This window comes from Dermacentor silvarum, chromosome 8, assembly GCF_013339745.2.
Source record: "Dermacentor silvarum isolate Dsil-2018 chromosome 8, BIME_Dsil_1.4, whole genome shotgun sequence".
NCBI lineage: Eukaryota > Metazoa > Arthropoda > Arachnida > Ixodida > Ixodidae > Dermacentor > Dermacentor silvarum.
This window is the reverse complement of record NC_051161.1, coordinates 44,555,645-44,578,371: the sequence shown is the minus strand read 5'-3', so window position 1 is coordinate 44,578,371 and position 22,727 is coordinate 44,555,645. Positions and strand designations below refer to the sequence as shown.

Below are 22,727 nucleotides of genomic sequence, written 5' to 3'. Positions count from 1 at the left end.
TAAGCATGCAGTGAATAGCATTGGAGAGATTGTGTCTCCTTGCCTGACCCCTTTCTTGATATGTAACTTTCTACTTTTCCTGTGGAGAACCAAGGTAGCTGTGGAATCCCTGTAGATGTTTGCTAAGATATTCACGTAGGCCTCCTGTACTCCTTGATTACGCAATGCCTATATGACTGCTGGTATCTCTACTGAATCAAATGCCTTTTCATAATCTATGAAAGCCATGTAGAGAGGTTGATTGTACTCCGCAGATTTCTCGATTACCTGATTTATGACATGGATATGATCCATCGTAGAATATCCCTTCCTGAAGCCAGCCTGTTCTCTTGGTTGGCTGAAGTCAAGTGTTGCCCTGAGTCTATTGGAAATTATCTTGTTGAATATTTTATACAATACTGAAAGCAAGCTAATGGGTCTATAATTCTTCAGTTCTTTAACGTCTCTCTTTTTATGGATTAGTATAATGTTGGCGTTCTTCCAGCTCTCTGGTACACATGAAGTTGTGAGGCATTGCGTATAAAGGGCCGCAAGCATTTCAAGCATGATAATCAAGCTACTGTTATTCCATCTTCTCCAGCAGCTTTCCCCCTGGTCATGTCTTTCAAGGCCCTTGAAACGGGGTGATCTAACTTCAGCGCTAGTTATAGAAGGAGCCTCTGTATCCGGTTCATCACTATTTTGAATGAAAGTAGCTTGGCTGTTTTGGGCAGTGTACAGGTCAGTATAACATTCTTCCGCTGCTTTTACTATGTCATCGAAATTGCTGATGATATTACCATACTTATCTTTGAGTGAATACATCTTGCCTTGTCCTATGCCAAGCTTTCTTCGTACTGATTCAATGCTGCGTCCATATTTTGCGGCTTCCTCAATCTTTCCCACGTTATAATTTCGAATATCCCTTACTTTTTTCTTGTTGACTAGTTTTGACAGTTCAGCGAATTCTATCTGATCTCTTGAGTTGGACATTTTCATCTTCTGTCGTTTCTTTATTAGTTCCTTTGTTTCTTGGGAGAGCTTACCTACTGGTTGCCTTGGTGCCCTACCTCCCACTTCAATTGCTGCTTCTGAGATCAACCTAGTTACGGTTTCATTCATTACCTCTATGTTGTCTTTATCTTCCTTTTCTAAAGCTCCATATTTGTTTGCAAGCACCAGCCTGCATTGGTCTGCTTTTACCCTTACTGCCTCTAGGTTGGCCTGTTTCCTCTTGACTAATTTCACTCTCTCTCTCTTCAAATTGAGAGAAATCCTAGACCTCACTAACCTATGGTCACTGCACTTAACCTTACCTAACACTTCTACATCCTGCACTATGCTTGGATCGGCAGAGAGTATGAAATCTATTTCATTCCTTGTTTCTCCATTAGGGCTTTTCCAGGTCCACTTCCTGTTGCTGCGCTTCTTGAAGAAGGTATTCATTATTCGGAGCTTATTCCTTTCCGCGAATTCTACTAACATCTCTCCTCTTGTATTCCTAGAATCGATGCCGTAGTTGCCAATTGCTTGCTCACCAACCTGCTTTTTCCCCACTTTTGCATTGAAGTCGCCCATGACTAAAGTATACTGAGTTTGCACCTTTCTCATTGCTAGTTCAACATCTTCATAAAACTGTTCTATTTCTGCATCATCGTGACTAGAGGTTGGGGCATAGGCTTGTACTACCTTCATTTTGTACCTCCTATTCAGCGTTATTACGACGACTGCTACCCTCTCACTAATGCTGTATAATTCATCAATATTGCCCGCTATGTTGTTATGTACTAGAAATCCTACCCCGGATTCTTTCTTATCTGGAAGACCTCTGTAGCAGAGGACGTGGCCGTTAGTCAGCACTGTGTAAGCCTCACCAGTTCTTCTAACCTCACTAAGGCCAATAATATCCCAGGAAATGCCTGATAATTTTTCAAATAGTCCTGCTAAGCTAGCCTCACTCGAGAGGGTGCGCGTGTTGAACGTTGCCAGGTTCAGTTTCCATTGGCGGAGTAAGTTTCTCCGCCAATGGAAAGGAGTACGTTTATCTAGGCCAATTGCTCACAGGGGACCCTGATCACGAGAAAGAAATTTACAGAAGAATAAAATTGGGTTGGAGTGCATACGGCAGGCATTACCAAATCCTGACTGGGAGCTTACCACTGTCGTTGAAAAGAAAAGTGTACAATCATTGCATTCTACCGGTGCTGACATATGGGGCGGAAACTTGGAGGTTAACAAAGAAGCTCAAGAACAAGTTAAGGACCGCACAAAGAGCGATGGAACGAAAAATCTTAGGACTAACGTTAAGACACAGGAAGAGAGCGGTGTGGATCAGAGAACAAACGGGGATAGCCGATATTCTAGTTGACATTAAGCGGAAGAAATGGAGCTGGGCAGGCCATGTAATGCGTAGGATGGATAACCGGTGGACCATTAGGGTTATAGAATGGATACCAAGAGAAGGGAAGCGCAGTCGAGGTCGGCAGAAAACCAGATGGGATGATGAAGTTAGGAAATTTGCAGGCGCAAGTTGGAATACGCTAGCGCAAGACAGGGGTAATTGGAGATCGCAGGAAGAGGCCTTCGTCCTGCAGTGGACATAAAATATAGACATGATGATGATGATGATGATGATGATGATGATGATGATGATGATGATGAACGGTCTGATTACTCGTTTTGCATATCGTCCAGCTCTTGGGCCGGTGTAATGTGAGAATTCCTTTCACTCGATTATATGCCTTTCTTATCACCCTTCACCGACGACCGGCCAATCGGCATGATAACGTATCGGTGGAAGGCGGCTCGGACCACTGATGAAGCGCGAAAGGAATAGCATCGAAAATTGTAATAGAATCACATCATTTTCCCGCCCTTTTCACTGTGCACTGTTTCGGCTCTGTGACTCCTCCTATAACTTTACAACTTCGACTACAATGATGCCTTCAATCAGTGCTTCATGGGAATGTCTTGGGCTCGCAATTATAACGTAACACAAGAGTCGAACTTCCGTAACACAAAAGTCAAAAAGTCATATATGCTACTCGATTCCACGGTTACATGCTTCATGCAGTTCATGATTCCTCTTTTAGCGTTACATTGATTGAAATTGCAGCGAGGCGATTCTTGAGAGACAATTTCAGAAGAAGAAAACAAGCTTCGGCACACGTAATACCCCCCTGAAAGCATGCTTCACTGCACTTAAGCACTGCCGTGAAAGCCACCTCCTGAACGAGCCATCGTCTGTATCGATCGTGCGCTGTGTTCGTCAAGTCATGAATATCCTACTACCCTAATTCGTTACGTTGCTGAGAGAGAGCCATTAGCTTGGCACATTTGCAATGATAGCTTTCCGGACTCCCATTTTCAACCAAGATTCGTCGCTGCCCACCTCTTTGAACAGAATTCTTCGACAGAGAGTTGCAGAAATTTTGATGCGGGCAGGATCTCAGCCGCATCTGTACACATATTAGCCGTCGGGCAGCCCCCTGCGGAGCAGGTTTCGCTAATCTGGACACCGGCTCATCAGGGTTTGCGAGGGAACGAGAAGGCGCACGCGCTGGTCCGAGGTCTCACTTTCCGGGATTCCAGTGCTGTCTCGACAACACCCCCAAGCGAGGAGCCCCTACAGACCGCTGACGAACTGAACACTTTTAAGGAAATTCTTAAACAATATAAGCTGGGGCGTAAGACTTACCCGAGAGCGGATAAGAACCTTACCAAAAGCGAGAAAGTCATGTGGAGGAAGCTGCAAACGGGGGTATTTCCGAACCCACAACTGTTGAGCAAATGCCATCCCTCGGTGTATAGCCCTCGGTGTGGGCATTGTGATGGTACAGCGGACTCACTCCACTGGATTTGGACCTGTCCTAGCTTTGATGAGCCAGATGGATGCAGAGAATCCTGGGAGTCCTTGATACTCAACTAAGAAGAAAATGCTCAACGACAAGTCATCGGTCTCGCCCTGACCGCCGCCGCGTTCCAAGGGATCCCGGCCGACGGTTAGGGAGGATGAGTGTGGATTTAGGCTGAAGCCTCTACCCCGTCATCTATTTGACGGGTGCAAATAAAGTCACTTCTCTCTCTCTCTCTCTCTCTCTCGACAGAGAGTTAGCGAATAGTAATATAAGAATTTATTTTTCTGGTGAAAACTGAATTTATTTTTCTGGTGAAAACCTTGCCGCAGATGTTACACTTGTCTGTATAAAAAAAAATCATGCAGGGGGAATTTCCCTTGACAGCGCTATTTGCAGCCACACACACATTCAAACACACCGCTCAAGTTTGGACGGCTATCCCTTTCGCGATATAATTTTTTTCTGCTAACACTTATTGATGCAACTCTGGCGTTGCTATCGGCCAGCTACCATCGTAATTATGGTTACAAAATGGATTTGTGTACTTTTTGTGCTTGTGGCTTGATAACTCCCTGTGGTGTTATTTATTAGGCTTTATCGACCTCCGTTGGTCTAAATTTCCCAAGCAATCATATTTTTTTGAAACACACGAAGGCAATAAGACACGACGCACACGCAAAGCTGTTACAGCTTTAACGCAGCATTTTGTTACATATGATCAATTTGAGAATTCACGTAGTCGTAAGAAGCCGGAAGGACGAAGTTTGCGCAAGACGCGCGTACACCCGCGTCACTCCCGTGTTGGCTCAACTGCCGCACTGGCACCTCTTGTAGACCCTATAGAACCATATTTCCTACAGACTGTGATTGGGTATCTGTGCTCCCTCTCTTTCTCTCTCTCTCTCAACTTTCCTGTCACTTTACCTCACCCTCCCCTCTCTCCCCCAGCGCAGGGTAGCAAACCGCATCTTCCCCTCTGGTTATAACCTCCCACCTCCCTGCCCTTCCCCTTTCTTCTGTCTCTCTCTGTAGTAATTCATGCTACAAATACCTTTTGCCCGCAGCAGAATGCCAATGATGTCGCATACTGTGTGCCCCTTCCCCGACCTCCTAATTCATCTTTTTGGAACTTGAATCATAATTCTAAGAAGAAAAGAAACTCGCTGGGGTTACAGTTCAGAAGCAATAAAAGAAGGGGAACAAGCGAAAGCATCTTAAAGTGAGCTGTTTGTCACATTAAATGACTGCAGAGGCTATGCTGAGTTTGTCGTTCCTTTATTCGCTTATTTCTTTTTTTCTTTTTTATATTACTATTGTATATTTGTCCCTACGCTCTAAGCCCGCCTTCTTCACATTAAGAGGAAAAAAGAGAGATATAAAGAAGCGGTTAGCGCTTTTCTGCGCGCAGCAAAGCAGATGATTTCGGTGGTCATGCATCTTGCGACCGGTTTTGCAAGATAGCGCACGCGGCCTCTTAATTTTCCCGCTGTGCTCCCATCTGTCGGTCGCGAGAGAAGTTGTTTAGACGTTGGTGCCAACACCATCTTAGAGGCGGCGCTGCAAAGCCAGCACTAAGTTGTGGACGACAATCTTCCAGGCCATCCTTCATTACAACAGCTCTCACACAATACACAATAAGCCCGAGTACATGCACGAACCTCTTGGTCAACGCGAGAGCTCACTTTCTTCGTGCGTCACGCTCGACGAGTACATTTGTGGTGTTCGCGCGGTCAGGCTCGGCCACGAAAAAAAAAAAAAGCGTTTTATCGTGGTACTTAATTACGGTTCGTGTGCGGTTGCTCACAGGGGAATACAGAAGCATGGACGCAAAATAATTGCGCTATTTTCTGCAGAGACAAGAATTTTTTTATTACCCAGCTGCCATTCACCCGAGTATAGCACTCTAAACAGGTGCATTGTGGGACCAACGTTGCCTAACGCGCGGCCAATGAGGTCCAACGTTGTGTCGACATCGGCCCGGCTTTCTGTGCTGCTAGTGCACGTTACGCGGTGTCTTGCCGTCGACAGCCTGTGGATGACGTCACGATAGATGCAAGACCCGGAATTTTGACGTCGTAGATTGTCCTAGGTCACAAACACATCCTTGGAGGTTGAGGGTCAAGAGTCCCCGTTGACCGCGTGTGTGTTTACGACATAGGCCAGCGTCTTGCCATTCAGCCAGCTGTAGCTGTTGTCAAACTCGAGGATATCTGCGGTGGATGGAGGAAAATGAACGCGCACGAATTGTTATTTCCATGCAGAAGTAACGTTCAAGGGCACGAAACACGTAATCCCTGTAAGCACTCATTTCATCTAGCGCTATCTTTTCGTTCATGCAAGAATTTAGAGAGGCCGCTGACATATTTGTTACCAGCATACAGTCGAACCCGGATATATTGAACCCACATATAACGAATTATTGTGTATAACGAACAGCAGTAAAATCCCCTTGAAGACTTATTTTATATGAAATCTTTATTTTATATATCGAATTACTTATATATCGAACTTTTTGTGATCCCCTTCAGATTAGATATATCCGAATTCGACTGTATTCTAATCAATCAATCAATCAATCAGTCGATCAATAAGTCAATCGCAGCGTTGCAGACCATCAATGGTGTCATCTGGGTTCTAGTTCGATTTATCCCATGTTATGAGAGCTTAGTTTACTCCTTTGTTTTGTTGCTGCTCAGCCGCTTTTGATCACCACAAGTTAAAAGCGCGCAACTAAATGTCGTATACACAGTAGTGACGAAAGTGCATAAAAACGCCCACCGTGGCACGATGTACAAATCTGTTGTGGCCATGCGCTCGACCAAGGTTAAAACTGAAAGACGTATTTAAAAATTCGAGCGGGAAATGGGACGATACATTTATCTTCCATGGGAAAAAAATATTTGGGGATCTTGCGGTCAACGCGAGAGGAAGGAAGGTAGGAAAACATTTATTTGGTCCTGCAAGTTGTGGTTTTCCTCACAAAGTGGGCTGCTCCCACGTTGGGACCGGCAGGCAGCGCGTTTTGGCCGCGTCGTGGGCTTGCTGGACGGCCCATAGATGCTCGGTCAGATCCGGGCTGCGAATCGCTGCCTTTAGCCTGTCCCGATCCTTGGGGAAATTTTCGTTGGTTCGGTTGCACGACCAGAGCATGTGTTCTAAGTCAAGTGGTGCATTGCAGTCTGCACACTGTGTGTTAGGATATTTGTCTGCCATGTAGAAATGTGGTCTTCTTGGTGTGGGATAAGTGTTTGTTTGTAGTAGTCCTTAAAGTATGTGTCTGTGGGCCTTTTGAATGTGAGGTGAACTCATTGTTTGTAGAGGGGACATCCATGTTCTCTTGGAGATGGTTTGTAGTTTGTACCCTCGAGGGTGGCGTCGCGGAGGGATCAATTCTCGCGCGCTCGTATGAGCCATCTCGTTGAGATTCAGAGGGGCCTTCTCTATATTGCCTAGGTGTGCTGGGAACCAGCATAAGGAGTGGTAATAAATCTTGCTCTTTTTCATTATGTTTAATGCCTGTTGTGATATTGTACCTTTCTGAAAAGCTCAGACTGCACTTCGTGAATCGCTATAAATATATGGTCTACTTCTATCAGTTATTGCTAGAGCGATCGCTACTTGCTCCACGACCTCTGGTTTGTCAGTGTGTTGACCGTGGCTGAGTTTATGGTTTTGCCTTTGTTGTCCTCCAGCGCAACAGTGAAAGCTTTTCTGTCCACATGTCGGGTGGCGTCTACGGAGCAAACTCTTTGCTTTACTTTGCGAATGGTCCGGAGTAGGCAGGCTCCTCTGGCTAGTCTTCTCTCTACAGTTGTGTTCAGGGTTCATGTTGCGAGGCAATGGTCTGACTTCATATTGCTTGCGAATGTCCAGTGGTATGTCTGCATATAGGGAGTTGATCATTGCTGCGTCAAAGTTTAGTTCTTGGAGTAAGGCTCGACTCGACCTGGTGTTTGATATTCTTGCGATTTGAGTTCTTTCTTGTGCTTCTGCAATCTCCTCGAGGGTGTTATGTACGCCAAGTTGCATTAGGCGTTCCGTGCCTGTGCAGTTAGGTTGGAATTACGTTGGAATTACGTTGGAAATGCGTTGGAAGTACGTTGCACCCCTTTCAGGTCCCGGATCCGTGATTGAAACCGCGTTCGCCACATTGTGAAGTGTTTTCCATGCAGGACCTCATTCGACACACGTCCTGCCTCTTCGAGCCCCTCACGTCTCTCAAAGTCCGCGAGTTGCCTTGTGATGTCAAAATGTGCGTATAATTGATTTTTCTTTCGACCGCGACACAATGATACTTTACTTTTTTTTAAGTCGCCTTCCTTCAATAAGGTTTACCTCCGAAAGATATTGAAAGCTCCGGATATCCCAAAATCGTAGATAACAAAAAAGAAAAAAAAAAAGAATACGGCGAGTCTCACGCGTATGTGTGATTAAATGTAAAGCTAAGCTTTGTTTGATGCGCGCGCAAATGTTAAATAAAATCTTCTGCAAACGCGACGCTAATTACGCAAAGGTTCGTGAAAAAGAAATGGCGTAAGCGCAGTAGCGCTAGTGTTTGTGTAATTGTAACGCTGGTGACGCAATCCAATGCAATGTTTATGCAAATTCAGTGACTCACACGTTTCGATGAAGACGGATAGCGTATAGACTAGTGGGTATAGCGGTGGTAGTGGGTTCGTTTCTACTCGGCAAGGCGGTAATCAACACCTACATAACTAGGTATATTAAAACTGCACTATCTGAAATCCGGCTTCTTATGCGGTCCAAAATTTCGCTGCAGTTGGCCTTTAAAGTGAGCGAAACACACAAGTTAAACACGTCAGTTTAAAAAAAGGTGACTCCAGATGGTCAAGCTGCAATATTTTTTAGCGTATTTGCGGCTTCTTGAAATCGTGAAAACGGCAAGGGTGCATTACACGCTGCCAGTTCCAATCCGCCCTGGGACGAGGAAAGCGACGCTCACAAAGTCATCCTGCATAGTTGAACGCAAGAAAGAAGCTCCGTCTAATAGCTTTACGCATACACTATAGGAAGCACTCACGATTTACTGGCTTCGTGCCAGAGTTTATGTAGGATTTCCATTGATCGCACATTGAGTGAGTAAACAAACGTGCTCGTCGCTCGTGCAACGTTGTCGCCTCGAGCTCGAAAAGCGAGGTTCGCCTTGTAATCGCGAACACGCACGAAAGAGTAGACCTTCTTATGGCAGTTCGTATTTCCAAGTATAAGTAAGCTGTATCATTTGCTGGCTTTGTGCCATTATACAAAAAGTAGCGCAGAGACACATTGCTGACCAACAACTGCATACATTTAGTAGCCACACTTTCCGTTCCATACAGAGAGAAAAACGACACCAACACCACAAGACCACTAAAAACACTTTTTTTTTCTGTCTCGTTTTCGCACTTTTGTTGTTGGGCTTCTCTTCTCTTTACAAAAGGGAAAGCGCGATAATAAATGCATTCACCTCTTAGACAGCGTCACAGCGCTGTGCCTGTCTGTTTCTTAGTTACATCGTACGTGACCAGGCGGACGTTATAATTATCTATATAGCGCTACTCTCTTTCTAATCGTGAACCACTTAACTCGTCAGTCAGCCCTCCGCGTTAGTGCCTTTAGGGTCACCTTTGATCACACTTTGTATGAAGAAATTATATAGTACGGCGTATAACTTCTGCGGTGTTATCGCCTCGCGCTTTAAGATTGCCGACATTCTACGCGCGGTCTGCTTGCGAATGAACACCGGCGTTTACGGCGTAATTCGCGACGATTAGCTCGTCTCACTCGGACGAGATAGGCTCCTGACGAAGCGCAGAACCAAAACGGAGAGGCTATAATTCTGGCTTATCTCAACTCTCAATCAAGGGCGTCGGTGCCAGGATTAAAATACATAGCTCTGAAAGGTCTACGGGTTTTACTCCTGGACCGTGACCTGCTTTACTTAAAAGTTCGAAAATATTTGAAGTTGTTGATACCAAAGTCGAAAAAAAAAAAGAAAAGTCTATGCCACTCCCCGAAACCATACAGAACCCGGAACGTTGAAAACCAACGCGGCTCGTCTGCATGGCCTCCAAGATTAGGTGCTGCGCGTGGGGAAATCTCGGACGGCCATGGTCTGCGATTCGCGCCGAATTCGCGACTTCGTCACCAGGTACACGTGCGTCGTCTGCTTCGAAACTGTCTCAAGTCTGGTAATACGATTTTCACAATTACCGGCCTTGCATCTTTGCCAATATTCCTTTAATAGCATACACTACTCATTTAAAACCAAATTAACCAAAATAAATTCTGTTGCAGTTGGCCTTTATTTTATTTTATTTATTCAATATTGCATGCCCAAATGGGGCCCAACCAAATAAATTTGTTGCATTTGGCCTTCAAGTGGATGGGTCTAAAGTCTGTCGAAGGCCCAAGCCTCACTCCTCCCCCCGCCCTCAGCTACTAAATTTAGACAGCCTATAGACTTGTCGCATGATAGTTTGCCTTCCCATAGCATTTGTTTTGGAGCGGCACTTATGAAACGTCTTGCAAAAATATATGCAGGCCACTCAACGAAACCTCAACAGAATTTATGTTTCACATTATTCTAGAAATCACAACTAGCGAATGGCTACAGATTCTATTGAAATTCTAGGATTTCCAACTAGCCAATGGCTATGGATCCGGATGCGTCTATGGCCACTTGCTGTTCACTTATTTTTCTGGTGAAATAAACATTCACATCGAAGACAGCAAAATGACAACAGGGTTTCTACAACATATTTTGTAAAGGTCAACGATGGTCACTCCAACGCTTCTGTAAGACATATACCGTATACACTCCAGTAAAGGACACACTTGTGTAAAAACCGCGCCCTCAAATTCATAGCCAAAAAATTTGAAAAAAAAAAAACATGAAAAGAAACCGCACCCCCCGATTTATGCTCGTTATGCTCGTCCGAGCGATGTCTTTGGAGATTGTTGTGAAAAGCTTTGAAGTCCCAGGCATATCTAGCGCCATGGATGACACGGGCGAAGACTGTATCCACGAGCGTGCTGCCGAACGGAGCTTGAGCAGTGGCGCCGTCTACAGTGGTGAAGACCAGGCGGGCACCTTGCAGATGCATGGCGTGCATAAGCGTGAACAATTAACTGCTTTAGTGAAAACAGCAGCGTTCGCCTTTTTTGGTACAAACCAATCACAGTAATTACAAACAGCAGGAAAAAATTGAACCATATGACCCGCTCCCGCGTAAGTGCCGCACCTGAAGATGGCGAAATAAAAATGCGTAATTTGAGCGCAGCTCTGCACGCGTTTTCATTTCGCGATATATTGGCTGGCGCCGACAATCTGTCTCGTGCGGCACGTTGCAAACGGAGCGAAGTGTGGCGCGACTGCTTTGCTAATCTGGAGATCGCGAGAGCCAGCGCGTGTTGGTGACGCGTGGCCGCGATTCACAGCAGCCGCCGCCGACAGACCTACCAGACGACGCGCGCTACACTGGCGCCAGCTCGTAGCCATCGTCGCCGCACTACCCTTTTATTCTCACGCTTTCGCCATACCCTCCTCCTCCACTTTCCGCCTCGTGGTTCCGCTGCACCCTCCTCTCCGCTTTCCTTCCTCGCGTCTGTCATCCCCCGCTGCACTCCGCGTTCGCTATTCGAAAATCTTTCGCTGTGATCGTTCACTCAGGTTACGCCGCCGCCGCCATCGACGTTCGCCATAGGAATGGGCGCCTAGGAGCTGCGCTCTAAAAGAAAAAAAACCAAAAACGAGCGCAGCTTGCACTAGTGGTGCAAGGCTGGTGCAAGACTAGTGGTGCAAGCTACAGCCAGGGTCGCTATCCCGACGACGCTAATACTCAAACGCAGACTCTCGTGTTCTCGTTCTCGAAGCTCGGGATCTTGAACTCGACGACGCCTCTTCTCGGCTGCAAGCTTCGGCACGGTTTTCCGGATCGGCTCGCCGTCCGACGCGCAGATTCTCGCTTGGCCGCACGCGCATCAAGACGCGGCCTGACGAAGCGTTGACATGTCTAGGCGAAGCGAGGCACATGTGGTTGCCAGGCGACGCGAAGTGACGTCAGTGCTAGACGGAGCAGGTGCGCGGTCGTATAGCAGCTCGGCGGTGCGGAGCGGCGGCGAAGCGAGGCGCAGCTGTGCCGAGCGATTGCTAGGCAACGCGTGGTGACGTCATCGCCAGGCGCAGTTTCTGTTCTACGCTATACGGGCCGACCTCCGGCTTAAACAGCTCCGCTGTTAAAGGTGCGGCTATTACACGACTCTATATTATACGGTAGCCCATAACGCCTGGTGTTTTTCGTACATGTGCCCGGCGTGTCGCACTGCCAGCATCCCTCCTGAGGCTCCTCGCTGCAGGCCTCGACGCGTCGCAGGGGAACCAGGGTCTCTCCAGCCTCGCTGCGCAGACCAAAGGCTAGGTCACCGGAGGACGTCTGGAAGCGCCAGCTGATTCGCACACCCGCCTCGGCCACGCTCACAGGCAGTTGCCACCGGTCGCGACGACCGATGTTCCTCAACTGGGCGCCGTCATCCTTGAACACGGAGGGCGCCGCTCCCTCCTCGAAGCGGCCCCCGTGGTTCACCTATACACGCCGCAATACGATGAGATGTTAGTTAGATCAGTCAGTCATGCACACTAGTTCGCGAATTCTATATTGAAGACAGAAGTATTTCTTGGGTAGAGGGATTCTAGGTTCCCCTCCGAAGCGCATCTCGGAGCGTTATCAAAGGCTGACCATTAAAACAAAATGAAAGAATATGACACAACAATAAAGAAGCCATCTTATGCAAGATCTAAACAACAAAAGAACTAATGGTACGAGTCCCTCGTACCCGCTGCCCATTAGTGTCGCTGAGTGAAATTACGCTATAGTTAAAGTTGAGGCGAAGGAATTAAAGCACTCCGAACCAACCATGTGCCTACATCTTGGGTCGTTGCCGGGTCCCACCATGTTTCCACCCCAATGAGCCGGAAGCTGCTCAGCGTCCACGATGTCAAGGAGAACGTTTTTCCAGCCGTCTGGGATGAAGGAAATGTTTATAGCGTAGCATTAGGTCGGTGGGCACTAGATTGAGCGGCTTGTTCGACGTACAGTACGTCGTTTATATTAGTACCCCTTTAGCGACTAAACGTGCAATTCCGGGAGACTGGCACGTGTTATTACAGCATATATGTTTACGTTTCGAGTAAACACACCAGTTGTTGCTTGCGCGTACTCTACGCTAGTCAGAGAGACACATTTCTCGCGTTAAGTCACTGTGATTCGCACTCGCCAATAGTCCCGCGTACGCAAACAAACTGCCTATTTGTTCCTAATGCCCAATTAGCGGTTTAATAAACAACGCTTCAGAATGTGCATTGTAATGACAGAAGCTTGCTAAGGTTCCGAATATACTGTCACACCATGACTGTCAATTATTCAAAAACTGTTCGAAAAATATTCGATATTCAATTCGATTGGCATCTGGCAGCATTGATTCGTATTCCATTTGGTCACAAGAATTACTAGTCGCCCAGCCCTAGAAGTTATGGAAAATTTAGACGAGCGGAGATGAAAAGGCAGCACATCTTACTCCACGGTGGCAGTCACTGCTTCGCTTTCGTGAGAATGCTCCCTAGAAGCTTTTTCGGCCTTGACTGCACTGTAGTATAAATTAGGAAAATAAACTCCACCTTCTACCGCCTATGTAAAGAAGGCACAGGGGGGTACAGAAGATGTACAGAGCTATATATATAACAATGGACAAATCAAGGACCACATTGTGTCTAGATGCTATTTGCAACTTTGCTATCTAACAGATAAGAAGTAAACTCTACAAACTTTAACGTGCCTGTTACTGAAGATGAAAGGAAACTTCTTGCAGTTTGCACAAGATTTAGAAAATGAACTGCTGGAGCCTTTCCAAGGAGTAAAGTTGTTGCAGATAGGTAAGAATTCGTCCTCATTACACGCATACTGATTAGTGCGCCAAGCCTGTAGCTGCATATAGGCTAACCTGTTCACTTTTTCAACACGCTTAAATTTCTCTCTCCGCATTCTTAAAGCAATACTCATTGCGTATAGGTTGGGACAGCTTGTACATCGACACCTTGCACGGATTTTTTTTTTTCGTATATTACCCACCCCTTGAATGCATTGGCAACGCAGTTACGGATGAACCGTGGTCTCTTCCCACGGGGAGATTGGGAATTAACATAAACTGTCGTCGCACTGCGCACATGCATTCAGTGCAATACGCCACGCTTTAAAAAAAAAAAAAACCCTACATAAAAAACGGTGTAAACAACTCACTCCCTCCCTTACACCATTTTTCGGGTGTACAACACCCTTTATTCACTTTTAACATTGTAAATTAGTTTACACTGCCTCAACGCTCACCCTTGCCGTAGACTTTCACTTTGTCGGCCGTCCGGTGGGTCATGAAGGGGCGAACCAGTTTCCACAGGACGGGGAAGAAGTTGGGAGCTGCGTGAGTCAGCACAAGCGTATGCATCAGTTCAATTCTTTAGCGCTCTTGATTTCGTGATCGTGAATGCAAATGTTTTCGAAGCCTCAGAGAAACGAAGTATCGTCGCGGCGTTAACTGGATTGACTTCAGTTGATCATGTATTACATCTATAGACCAGACTGTAGTTATACTAACGTATTCAGTAGTTCGGTGAAGTTACGGATAGGATTTGCCTCGATATCGCCGAGATTGTCACACATCAGGCAGAGATTTGTCGAGAAAGAAAAAAAAAAAAAAAGCACGTTTGGCAGGCTTCCGTGTTTTAACCGCGACGTAATCAGAGCTCAAATACCAATTAAGTGTTGCCTCTAACCTTAATCCGGACTGTACGTCGAAGAGGATCTCACCGTTAATGCAGATGCACTTCTCCAGGCACTCTGGAAAGTGGTCCTCCATCATTTTCAGCATGTCCGTGATCGCTTTTATCGCTGCAAAGATGGCGATCATCAGCGCCGCACTGAATTGTCACTGGTTACGTCCGCGTACTTTTAGAGAAACAATGGCTTCTGAAACAATTTAAATGCACTACTGAATGAAAGTGCTAACTTCGGGCATCAGAGGCGCAGTCTTTCGGCAGGCATGCTTATTAAGGCGATATAGTCGTTGCTTAAAATTGTGTTCAGCCCCCCCCCCCCCCCCCCCAAACACCTCCAATGTATTTATTTACTTACTTACTTGTTCATTGGTTTGCTTGCTTGCTTGGCAAGCAAGTGCGTGGCAGCCCAGTGGCAACGGCGTTGCACTACTGAGGTCGAGGTCGCCGGTTCAATCCCGGCTGCAATTTGATGGGGGCAAAACGCAAGAAGATTCCCGAACAACCAATGTCAGGATGACTATCGACGAAGTGCCACGCCGTACTGCCATCGTCGAAATAAGGTCATTATGAGGCACGTGCTACATCCGGATCTCCTCTATCACGCATCCGGCCCTCTGGACACGTGGCGCCATGCAGCGGCGCCGCCACGAAATCCTCGAGTGGTGGTTGTCCATATATATATATAAGGCTGGTTTAATACCTCCAACCTCTGGATACATTTTAAATCATTATTTTTTTTTTGTCATGGAAGAGCTTCAAATACCCATTGTAGTATACTCAGTTACCCAAGTTGTTTCAACGGCTGGTTTACGAACGCGATTCCCTGAGCACGGCAACACGGTGCTTTACTTATTCGGCAATGGACTTTTGGCGGGAGAACGGCTAGAGACATAGAAGCAATGATGCAAATATCCCATAAAGGTGAGTGAGGTACCCGAAGAATGCCAATTGCATTCGCTCGTGTACTTTGATTTCGGTGCACGTTAAAGAACCCCATGTGGTCCCCCACTACGGCGTGCCTCGTAATCAGATCGTGGTTTCGGCACGTCATCATCATCATCATCATCATCATCAGCCTATATTTTATGTCCACTGCAGGACGAAGGCCTCTCCCTGCGATCTCCAATTACCCCTGTCTTGCGCTAGCGTATTCCAACTTGCGCCTGCAAATTTCCTAACTTCATCATCCCATCTGGTTTTCTGCCGACCTCGACGGCGCTTCCCTTCTCTTGGTATCCATTCTGTAACCCTAATGGTACACCGGTTATCCATCCTACGCATTACATGGCCTGCCCAGCTCCATTTCTTCCGCTTAATGTTAACTAGAATATTGGCTATTCCCGTTTGCTCTCTGATCCACACCGCTCTCATCCTGTCTCTTAACGTTAGCCCTAAGATTTTTTGTTCCATCGCTCTTTGTGCGGTCCTTAACTTGTTCTCGAGCTTCTTTGTTAACCTCCAAGTTTCTGCCCCATATGTTAGCACCGGTAGATTGCATACACTTTTCTTTTCAACGACATTGGTAAGCTCCCAGTCAGGATTTGGCAATGCCTGCCGTATGCACTCCAACCCAATTTTATTCTTCTGCAAATTTCTTTCTCGTGATCAGGGTCCCCTGTAAGTAATTGACCTAGATAAACGTACTCCTTTACAGACTCTAGAGGCTGACTGGCGATCATGAATTCTTGTTCCCTTGCCAGGCTATTGAACATTATTTTTGTCTTCTGCATATTCATCTTCAACCCAATTCTTACACTTTCTCGATTAAGGTCCTCGATCATTTGCTGTAATTCGTCTCCATTGTTGCTGAATAGGACAATGTCATCTGCAAACCGAAGGTGAGTGAGTGAGTGAAATAACTTTATTGAGGTCCAGAGAAGATGCAGGGGAGACCCCGCGCCACCCGGCTAGTCCCACGTAGGGACCGCCAAACCGAAGGTTGCTGAGATATTCGCCGTTGATCCTCACTCCTAAGCCTTCCCAGTCTAAGAGCTTGAATACTTCTTCTAAGCATGCAGTGAATAGCATTGGAGAGATTGTGTCTCCTTGCCTCACCCCTTTCTTGATAGGTATATTTCCACTTTTCTTCTGGAGAACCAAGGTAGCTGTGGAATCCTTGTAGATATTTGCTAAGATATTCACGTATGCCTCCTGTACCCCTTGATTACGCAATGCCTCTATTACTGCTGGTATCTCTACTGAATCAAATGCCTTTTCATAATCTATGAAAGCCATATAGAGAGGTTGATTGTACTACGCAGATTTCTCGATTACCTGATTGATGACATGGATATGATCCATCGTAGAATATCCCTTCCTGAAGCCAGCCTGTTCTCTTGGTTGGCTGAAGTCAAGTGTTGCCCTGATTCTATTGGAAATTATCTTGGTGAATATTTTATACAATACTGAAAGCAAGCTAATGGGTCTATAATTCTTCAATTCTTTAACGTCTCCCTTCTTATGGATTAGTACAATGTTGGCGTTCTTCCAGCTCTCTGGTACACTTGAAGTTGTGAGGCATTGCGTATAAAAGGCCACAAGCTTTTCAAGCATGATATCTCCTCCATCTTTGATTAAATCTACACTTATTCCATCTTCTCCAGCAGCTTTGCCCCTGGTCATGTCCTTCAAGGCCCTTATAACTTCATCGCTAGTTATAGAAGGAGCCTCTGTATCCGGTTCATCACTATTTCGAATGAAAGTAACCATATGCGCGTAAAACTCCATAATTTAAATAATAAACTTACCCTCCTTTTGAAAGGTATAGGCTGGCATCGTGCCCCTTTCGGTGGCAATCGCCAGCCTGCTCTTTCTATTCTGTTCATATCTGTCGACGTGTATTACATGTTTTAGGATTAATTGTTCGACATAGGGTGTTCTTTAAGAACGATATCAGGCCGCATTATCAGTCCGAACTTGCGCGCTTCTCAACATCAACTAGACGTTTTTCTGCCCCTTCGTCTTCGTACGCAGTCAAGATTTTATGAAATCGTAGGCACATATCTTACCCTGCCAGCTATAAACTTGACGGAGGCTGAACTTGTCGAAGTCAATGACAAGGTACTGATTTTCCAATTCTTGGCCCGCCTATAGATGAAAAAGAAGAAGAGTTTTTCTAGTCACCAGATTCGTCATCGGTGAAGGAAAACCAAACCAAAGTAAAGCTCAATATTTATGCCTTAAAGTTGGCAAGCTTCTGTCATTACATTGTACGTTATGAAGCGTTGTTTAATAAAAGCACGACCGGAGCATTAGAAGCAAACAAGTAGTTTCTTCGCAAGCACAAGACTCTTCGGAGAGTGCGAAATGATCGCTGTACAGCGACCTAAGTGACCTAAGTGACGTTGCCTGTTCTACTACGCAAGTTATCATATTATATGTCTATACTATGCCGGCGGGGGTGAAAATTTACCGTACGTTTGCTCAAGTCTTATGTTTAGTTGGGCGCAGTTGACCTTCTGATATATTCGAAAAGTATTCGACAAGTTTTCGCATTTACGAATAGTCACTATTCGATTCGAATACCGTATCGAAGGTTTATTCGAAAGTTTCGAATATTCACACACCCCTAGAATATACATTTAAGGGCAACGAATGCTGCGCTTGTTAAAGAAAAAAAAAAAACGAAAAAAAAACTAGAAAAAAAAAACGAAGTACGTTTTACCCACTGACAGTACAGATCAGTGCACCCAATGCAGAATATAGCCCACGGAATCTTGTTCTGGTGAACTTCCCAGTCCTGACCTCGCACTACGCTCTTTCTCGTTACGTCACTCACCTCCCTTTTGGACGAGCGCTTCAGCGATTCCATGTACTCCAGCAAGTAGACGCAGTGCCGCTGCACCTTGGCTGGCGTCAGTGCGGCTACGAATGCTGCAGAAAAAAAGAGAGAAGTATCCACAGGGGTTTGGCACACGCAAGAAAAAAAAAAAAAAGGCTCAAGCAGTTGGCACTTATAGGCATTGACATAGACAACTTCCTTTGTGACTCCGGCCAGCGATTTCTTTAAAATTCATTATGCTTTCATTCGTTTCCTTATGTCGTCATGGTAGCTTTCTCAATTCCTTTCGTTTCAGTCATACTCTTTATTTTATTTTCTTCTTGTTCTTATTTGTTGAGCTTTGAAATGGCGTTTTCCCTTCACCAGTACGAAGTCTCTGTAGCTGTTCCTGGGCACTATAATAAACGTTCGATTGATTGATTGATTGATTGATTGATTGATTGATTGATTGATTGTCAATTACCTCAGCCTTCGCGCCGAATTCTCGGAAGTATAAAAGCCTTTAGGCTTCACGGGATTGGGGGGGGGGGGGGGGGGGGGTGCTGTGTCGTGTACATGCCCCTCGTTGCTGTTTAGCCTGGAGATTTAGGCTTCGCCTGTGCATGTCCTGCACACGTGCAACACACTAGTATTTCTTAGGAATCCAAGAAGAAGGTGCGAAGCTTGTTTTCGGGCTACGATTGACCCTTTCGGAAATACAAGGTGTTGCAGGCATGCACGTGGTAGGCCTTTCTTCTTTGGGTACTCAATTAGAGCGTCCCTTAATTTCATCACGGCAGCTCCTGGCACTACCACAAGAAAGGATCCGGTGACCCCCCATGCAGTGCATCTGCACCTCGCTCACAATGATTCGATCACTCCCTGAACCCCCCCCCCCCCCCCCCCCCCCCATCCCGTGTCTTCCTGAAATCGCTTACTCAGCTGGTCCATATAACGTGTTGTGCGAGATCTTGGCAGGCAAGTGCCAATTAAAAACATTATGCAGACCCAACGCATATCATCGTGAGAGTACAGTGCGAAGGTTAAACGTGTACGTACACAGGGCATAGACAAGCACTTGTCCTTGTCCTGTCTTCTTCTTTTCCCTTTTTCTTTTTTTTTTGCTTTTTCTTATGCAACTAAAAGTGACGCGTACAACTGTGTTTACTTTCCTCCTGTGCAACGTGCTACCTCGTGCCATGGCCGCTCGGTGAAAACACGGGCGGCCGTGCTCATGCAATGTTTATTTTCATGCTCCACAATCGCAACAACTTTATTCTCATGCAGTTTTTACGTTTTAGCTCTACACCGCTCACACCATGACGAAACGCAATCATCAAATCAGGCGCGTATGCACACTATGACTCGCCTACGCAGCAATGTCACGAGGACCAAGGCAATCTGGGATGCTCCTCGAGGGAATAATGGCGATGTTTGGAGTGTATATGAAACGATAAATGTTAGGCCTAACGTTCAGGGATGGAAAGAGAGCGGTTTGGATCAGAGAGCAAACGGGCATAGCGGATATTCCAGTTGACATTAAGAGAAAACAGGCCATGTAATGCGTAGGGTAGATAGCCGGTAGACCATTAGAGTTACAGAATGGATACGAAGAGAAGGGAAGCGCAGTCGAGGATGGCAGAACACTAGGTGGGGTGAAGGAGTTAGGAAATTTGCAGGCGCAAGCTGTAATCAGCTAGCGCAAGACAGGGGCAATTGGAGATCGTAGGGAGAGGCCTTCGTCCTGCAGTGGACATATATAGGCTGCTTATGATGATGATGATGATGATGACACGTATCTAGCTACATTTAGCGATTCTGTACCTCGTGTGTCGCAGTAGTACATACCCGTTCTCGAGGATTGGCCAAGAGTGGTACACCCAGTAGTACTCACCCACAGTGGCGTATTTATACTTCAGCCCCCGTACAGCGCTCGACCGCTGGCGCCGCGCTGCGCCGCTCGCGCGTACCATGTTTCTAGCCGCCGCCGTTCGAACGGAGGAGGCGTTGACGGAGAACACGCTGGGTTGGGGCTGACTAGCCTGCTGTTAGGGGATCGGTGGTATTCCTAAATAAACGCATCACTGTTTTGATGATCCAAATATAATCTCACTATCAGGGAGGGAGCAGTCTACCTGACTGGAGCAGTATTTTTTTTATTTGGGCTGTTGCTACGCTGCGCTCCGCAACACCCCAACGACCGCCGCTTCGCGTCGGCGCCCGGCACCACGGCTTCCGCCGTGGTGCCGGGCGCTGGAAAGAGATAGAGAGAAATAGAAAATAGGAAAGGCAGGGAGGTTAACCATACGCACGTCCGGTTTGCTACCCTGCACTGGGGGAAGGGGATGAAAAAAGAGATTAGTCATGAAAAGAGGTTTCGCTTACTGGCGAGCTACCTTATCGGTGCAGCAAACGGTTTTGCTAAGTACTTGCTTTTGGCGCACGCTTAGCCTTCGTATATACGCCCACAAATGTATCCTCCGATGTTTTTACCTCCCCAGCAACCACGCCAAACCCGGGAAAGTATAGGCAAAGAAAGCGCGCTTTAAGTAAAGATTGCCGGAGCAGGGGCTGAATTATAACGAAACTTATGCACTCTATATCACTCGTGAGATGCGCTGGGTGACGTGTAAAGCACCGCATGGTCTCGCGCGACAGACGTTGATTGTCACACTTGAATATCACGCAGTTACCTTTTATGTCCAGCCCGGCTGGAATCAACCACATGGGTCGGCCGTCCTTGCACGGGTGCAAGATCACTCCGGGAAAGTTATCCTTCACAATCTGCAGCAGAGGGATTATAAACTCAAGGTAAATGAATACTGAAGAGGAATATTAAAACCTGTGAACACGGTGTCCTATACTCTCACAGAAGGAAACGCGTCACTGTAGACTTAACCAATACGCGTATGCTTTCGTTTCCGCCGTCTCCAGTTCGTGTTACATCGGCTTATTGTTTTGATCACATTAAATCAACAGACAATGACTCATAGAAATCGGGTCCCCCGGGGCCACTTCTTCGCGTTCGCCGGTGCATTTTGTAGCGAGAGCTGCATTGGCCGCATTCTCGCCGTTTCGCTGTGGCCGGTGGCCGCACCGCGAGCTGAGCCGTTGCCTAGCAACCACTGCAGCTGGCGGCGCCGCTCGCCGCGCCATCTGGCATCGTCTGCTAGAGTTACCACGGCGCGGCGACGCCAGTGGCTAGAATGGTTCTAGCCACTGTACCGCCGCCGCCGCAGTTGTGTTGCAAGCGTTCGCCGCTTGCATTTGGCATGACGTCAGAGGAGGAGCCGGTGAAACCGCCTTGCAACAGAGGAGGAGCCGTCGTTGCATCGTATATATAGAAGGGGCGGATCGGTGGGATTCGTCGGCAGATATGGAAAGTGAGTCGGAGAGGCTGAAAGAAGCCAGGCTTCTTCGTCGGAACGAAACCAAGAGGAGGCAGCGAGCCGAGGAGATGGAGGAAGAATGAGTCGCACGCCTCGAGAAGCGTCGTAAGTACGAAGCGGCCAGACGAGTGGATTCAGATGAGGATAGCACCCGAAACGTGTTCAAGTCACTGGACGACAGCCCCTCATCCTCCCGCCTCACCGACCATCTTGTAGCAATTGAGAAACAACACGAAGACTTTCAAAATAAATGCGTTACGCTTTAAAAATGGCTAGTCTTTAATGTAACCATAACTTAACGAGAGGTAACAACCAAACCTAAACACTCAGACATACGAAGCTAAACGATAAAGATGTAACCGTAGAGAGAACCAAGCTAAAAAATAAGATAAACCGTACCTCTCGCTACGCACACCCAGGCGTAACTGAGTTAAGCCACAGCCATTTTTTGGGCTCTTTAGCTTGGATCAAAGTTTATGCAACACCTTTAGGGGCCAGATGCGCAGCGGTGTGACCCATCGCAATCTCGAGTACCTGCATTTATTGGGTGTTCTACTTTAAAATTGTCCTGTCGCGTTTCATTCCGTCAGTATAGGAGAGATTAGCGTACACATTTGTGCACGCAACCTGTTTTTGCTAGTGCCGCCTTATGGTAGCAAGGAAAAAAAATATTCGGCAGACACACTTAAGACTACTTACGTGTGGGAATGCGAAAGCATTATTCTTTTTGTAGACCTCGGAACGTCGTGCACGCGCTCATTTTATACGCTCATGACGTGGTGCTACCTCCTCCCCATTCTCTGCGCCGCCACGTGCCCAATGACGCACGGATTAGGCCACACCTTTGCTCAGCCAGATGGCTGTGGCGTGACGTGTGCAATCACGCACGCACTAGGCGCACCTTTAGTGAGCCA

The 22,727-nt window shown here is 46.7% G+C and overlaps 1 protein-coding gene across 1 annotated transcript in view; it reads right to left on the bottom strand.

Moving 5' to 3' along the window:
• Positions 1 to 5,689: 5,689 nt before the first annotated feature.
• Positions 5,690 to 22,727, bottom strand: part of LOC119462104 (SEC14-like protein 2) — a 33,918-nt gene continuing 16,880 nt past the window's right edge. The window contains exons 5-12 of the mRNA XM_037723450.2: positions 21,118 to 21,208; positions 18,443 to 18,537; positions 17,673 to 17,751; positions 14,696 to 14,776; positions 14,219 to 14,305; positions 12,752 to 12,858; positions 12,142 to 12,421; positions 5,690 to 6,046 (exon numbers count right to left, since the gene is read on the bottom strand). Coding sequence (XP_037579378.1) covers positions 5,955 to 6,046; positions 12,142 to 12,421; positions 12,752 to 12,858; positions 14,219 to 14,305; positions 14,696 to 14,776; positions 17,673 to 17,751; positions 18,443 to 18,537; positions 21,118 to 21,208 — 912 coding nt within the window. The 3' untranslated portion in view covers positions 5,690 to 5,954. The remainder of the gene's footprint in view (positions 6,047 to 12,141; positions 12,422 to 12,751; positions 12,859 to 14,218; positions 14,306 to 14,695; positions 14,777 to 17,672; positions 17,752 to 18,442; positions 18,538 to 21,117; positions 21,209 to 22,727) is intronic.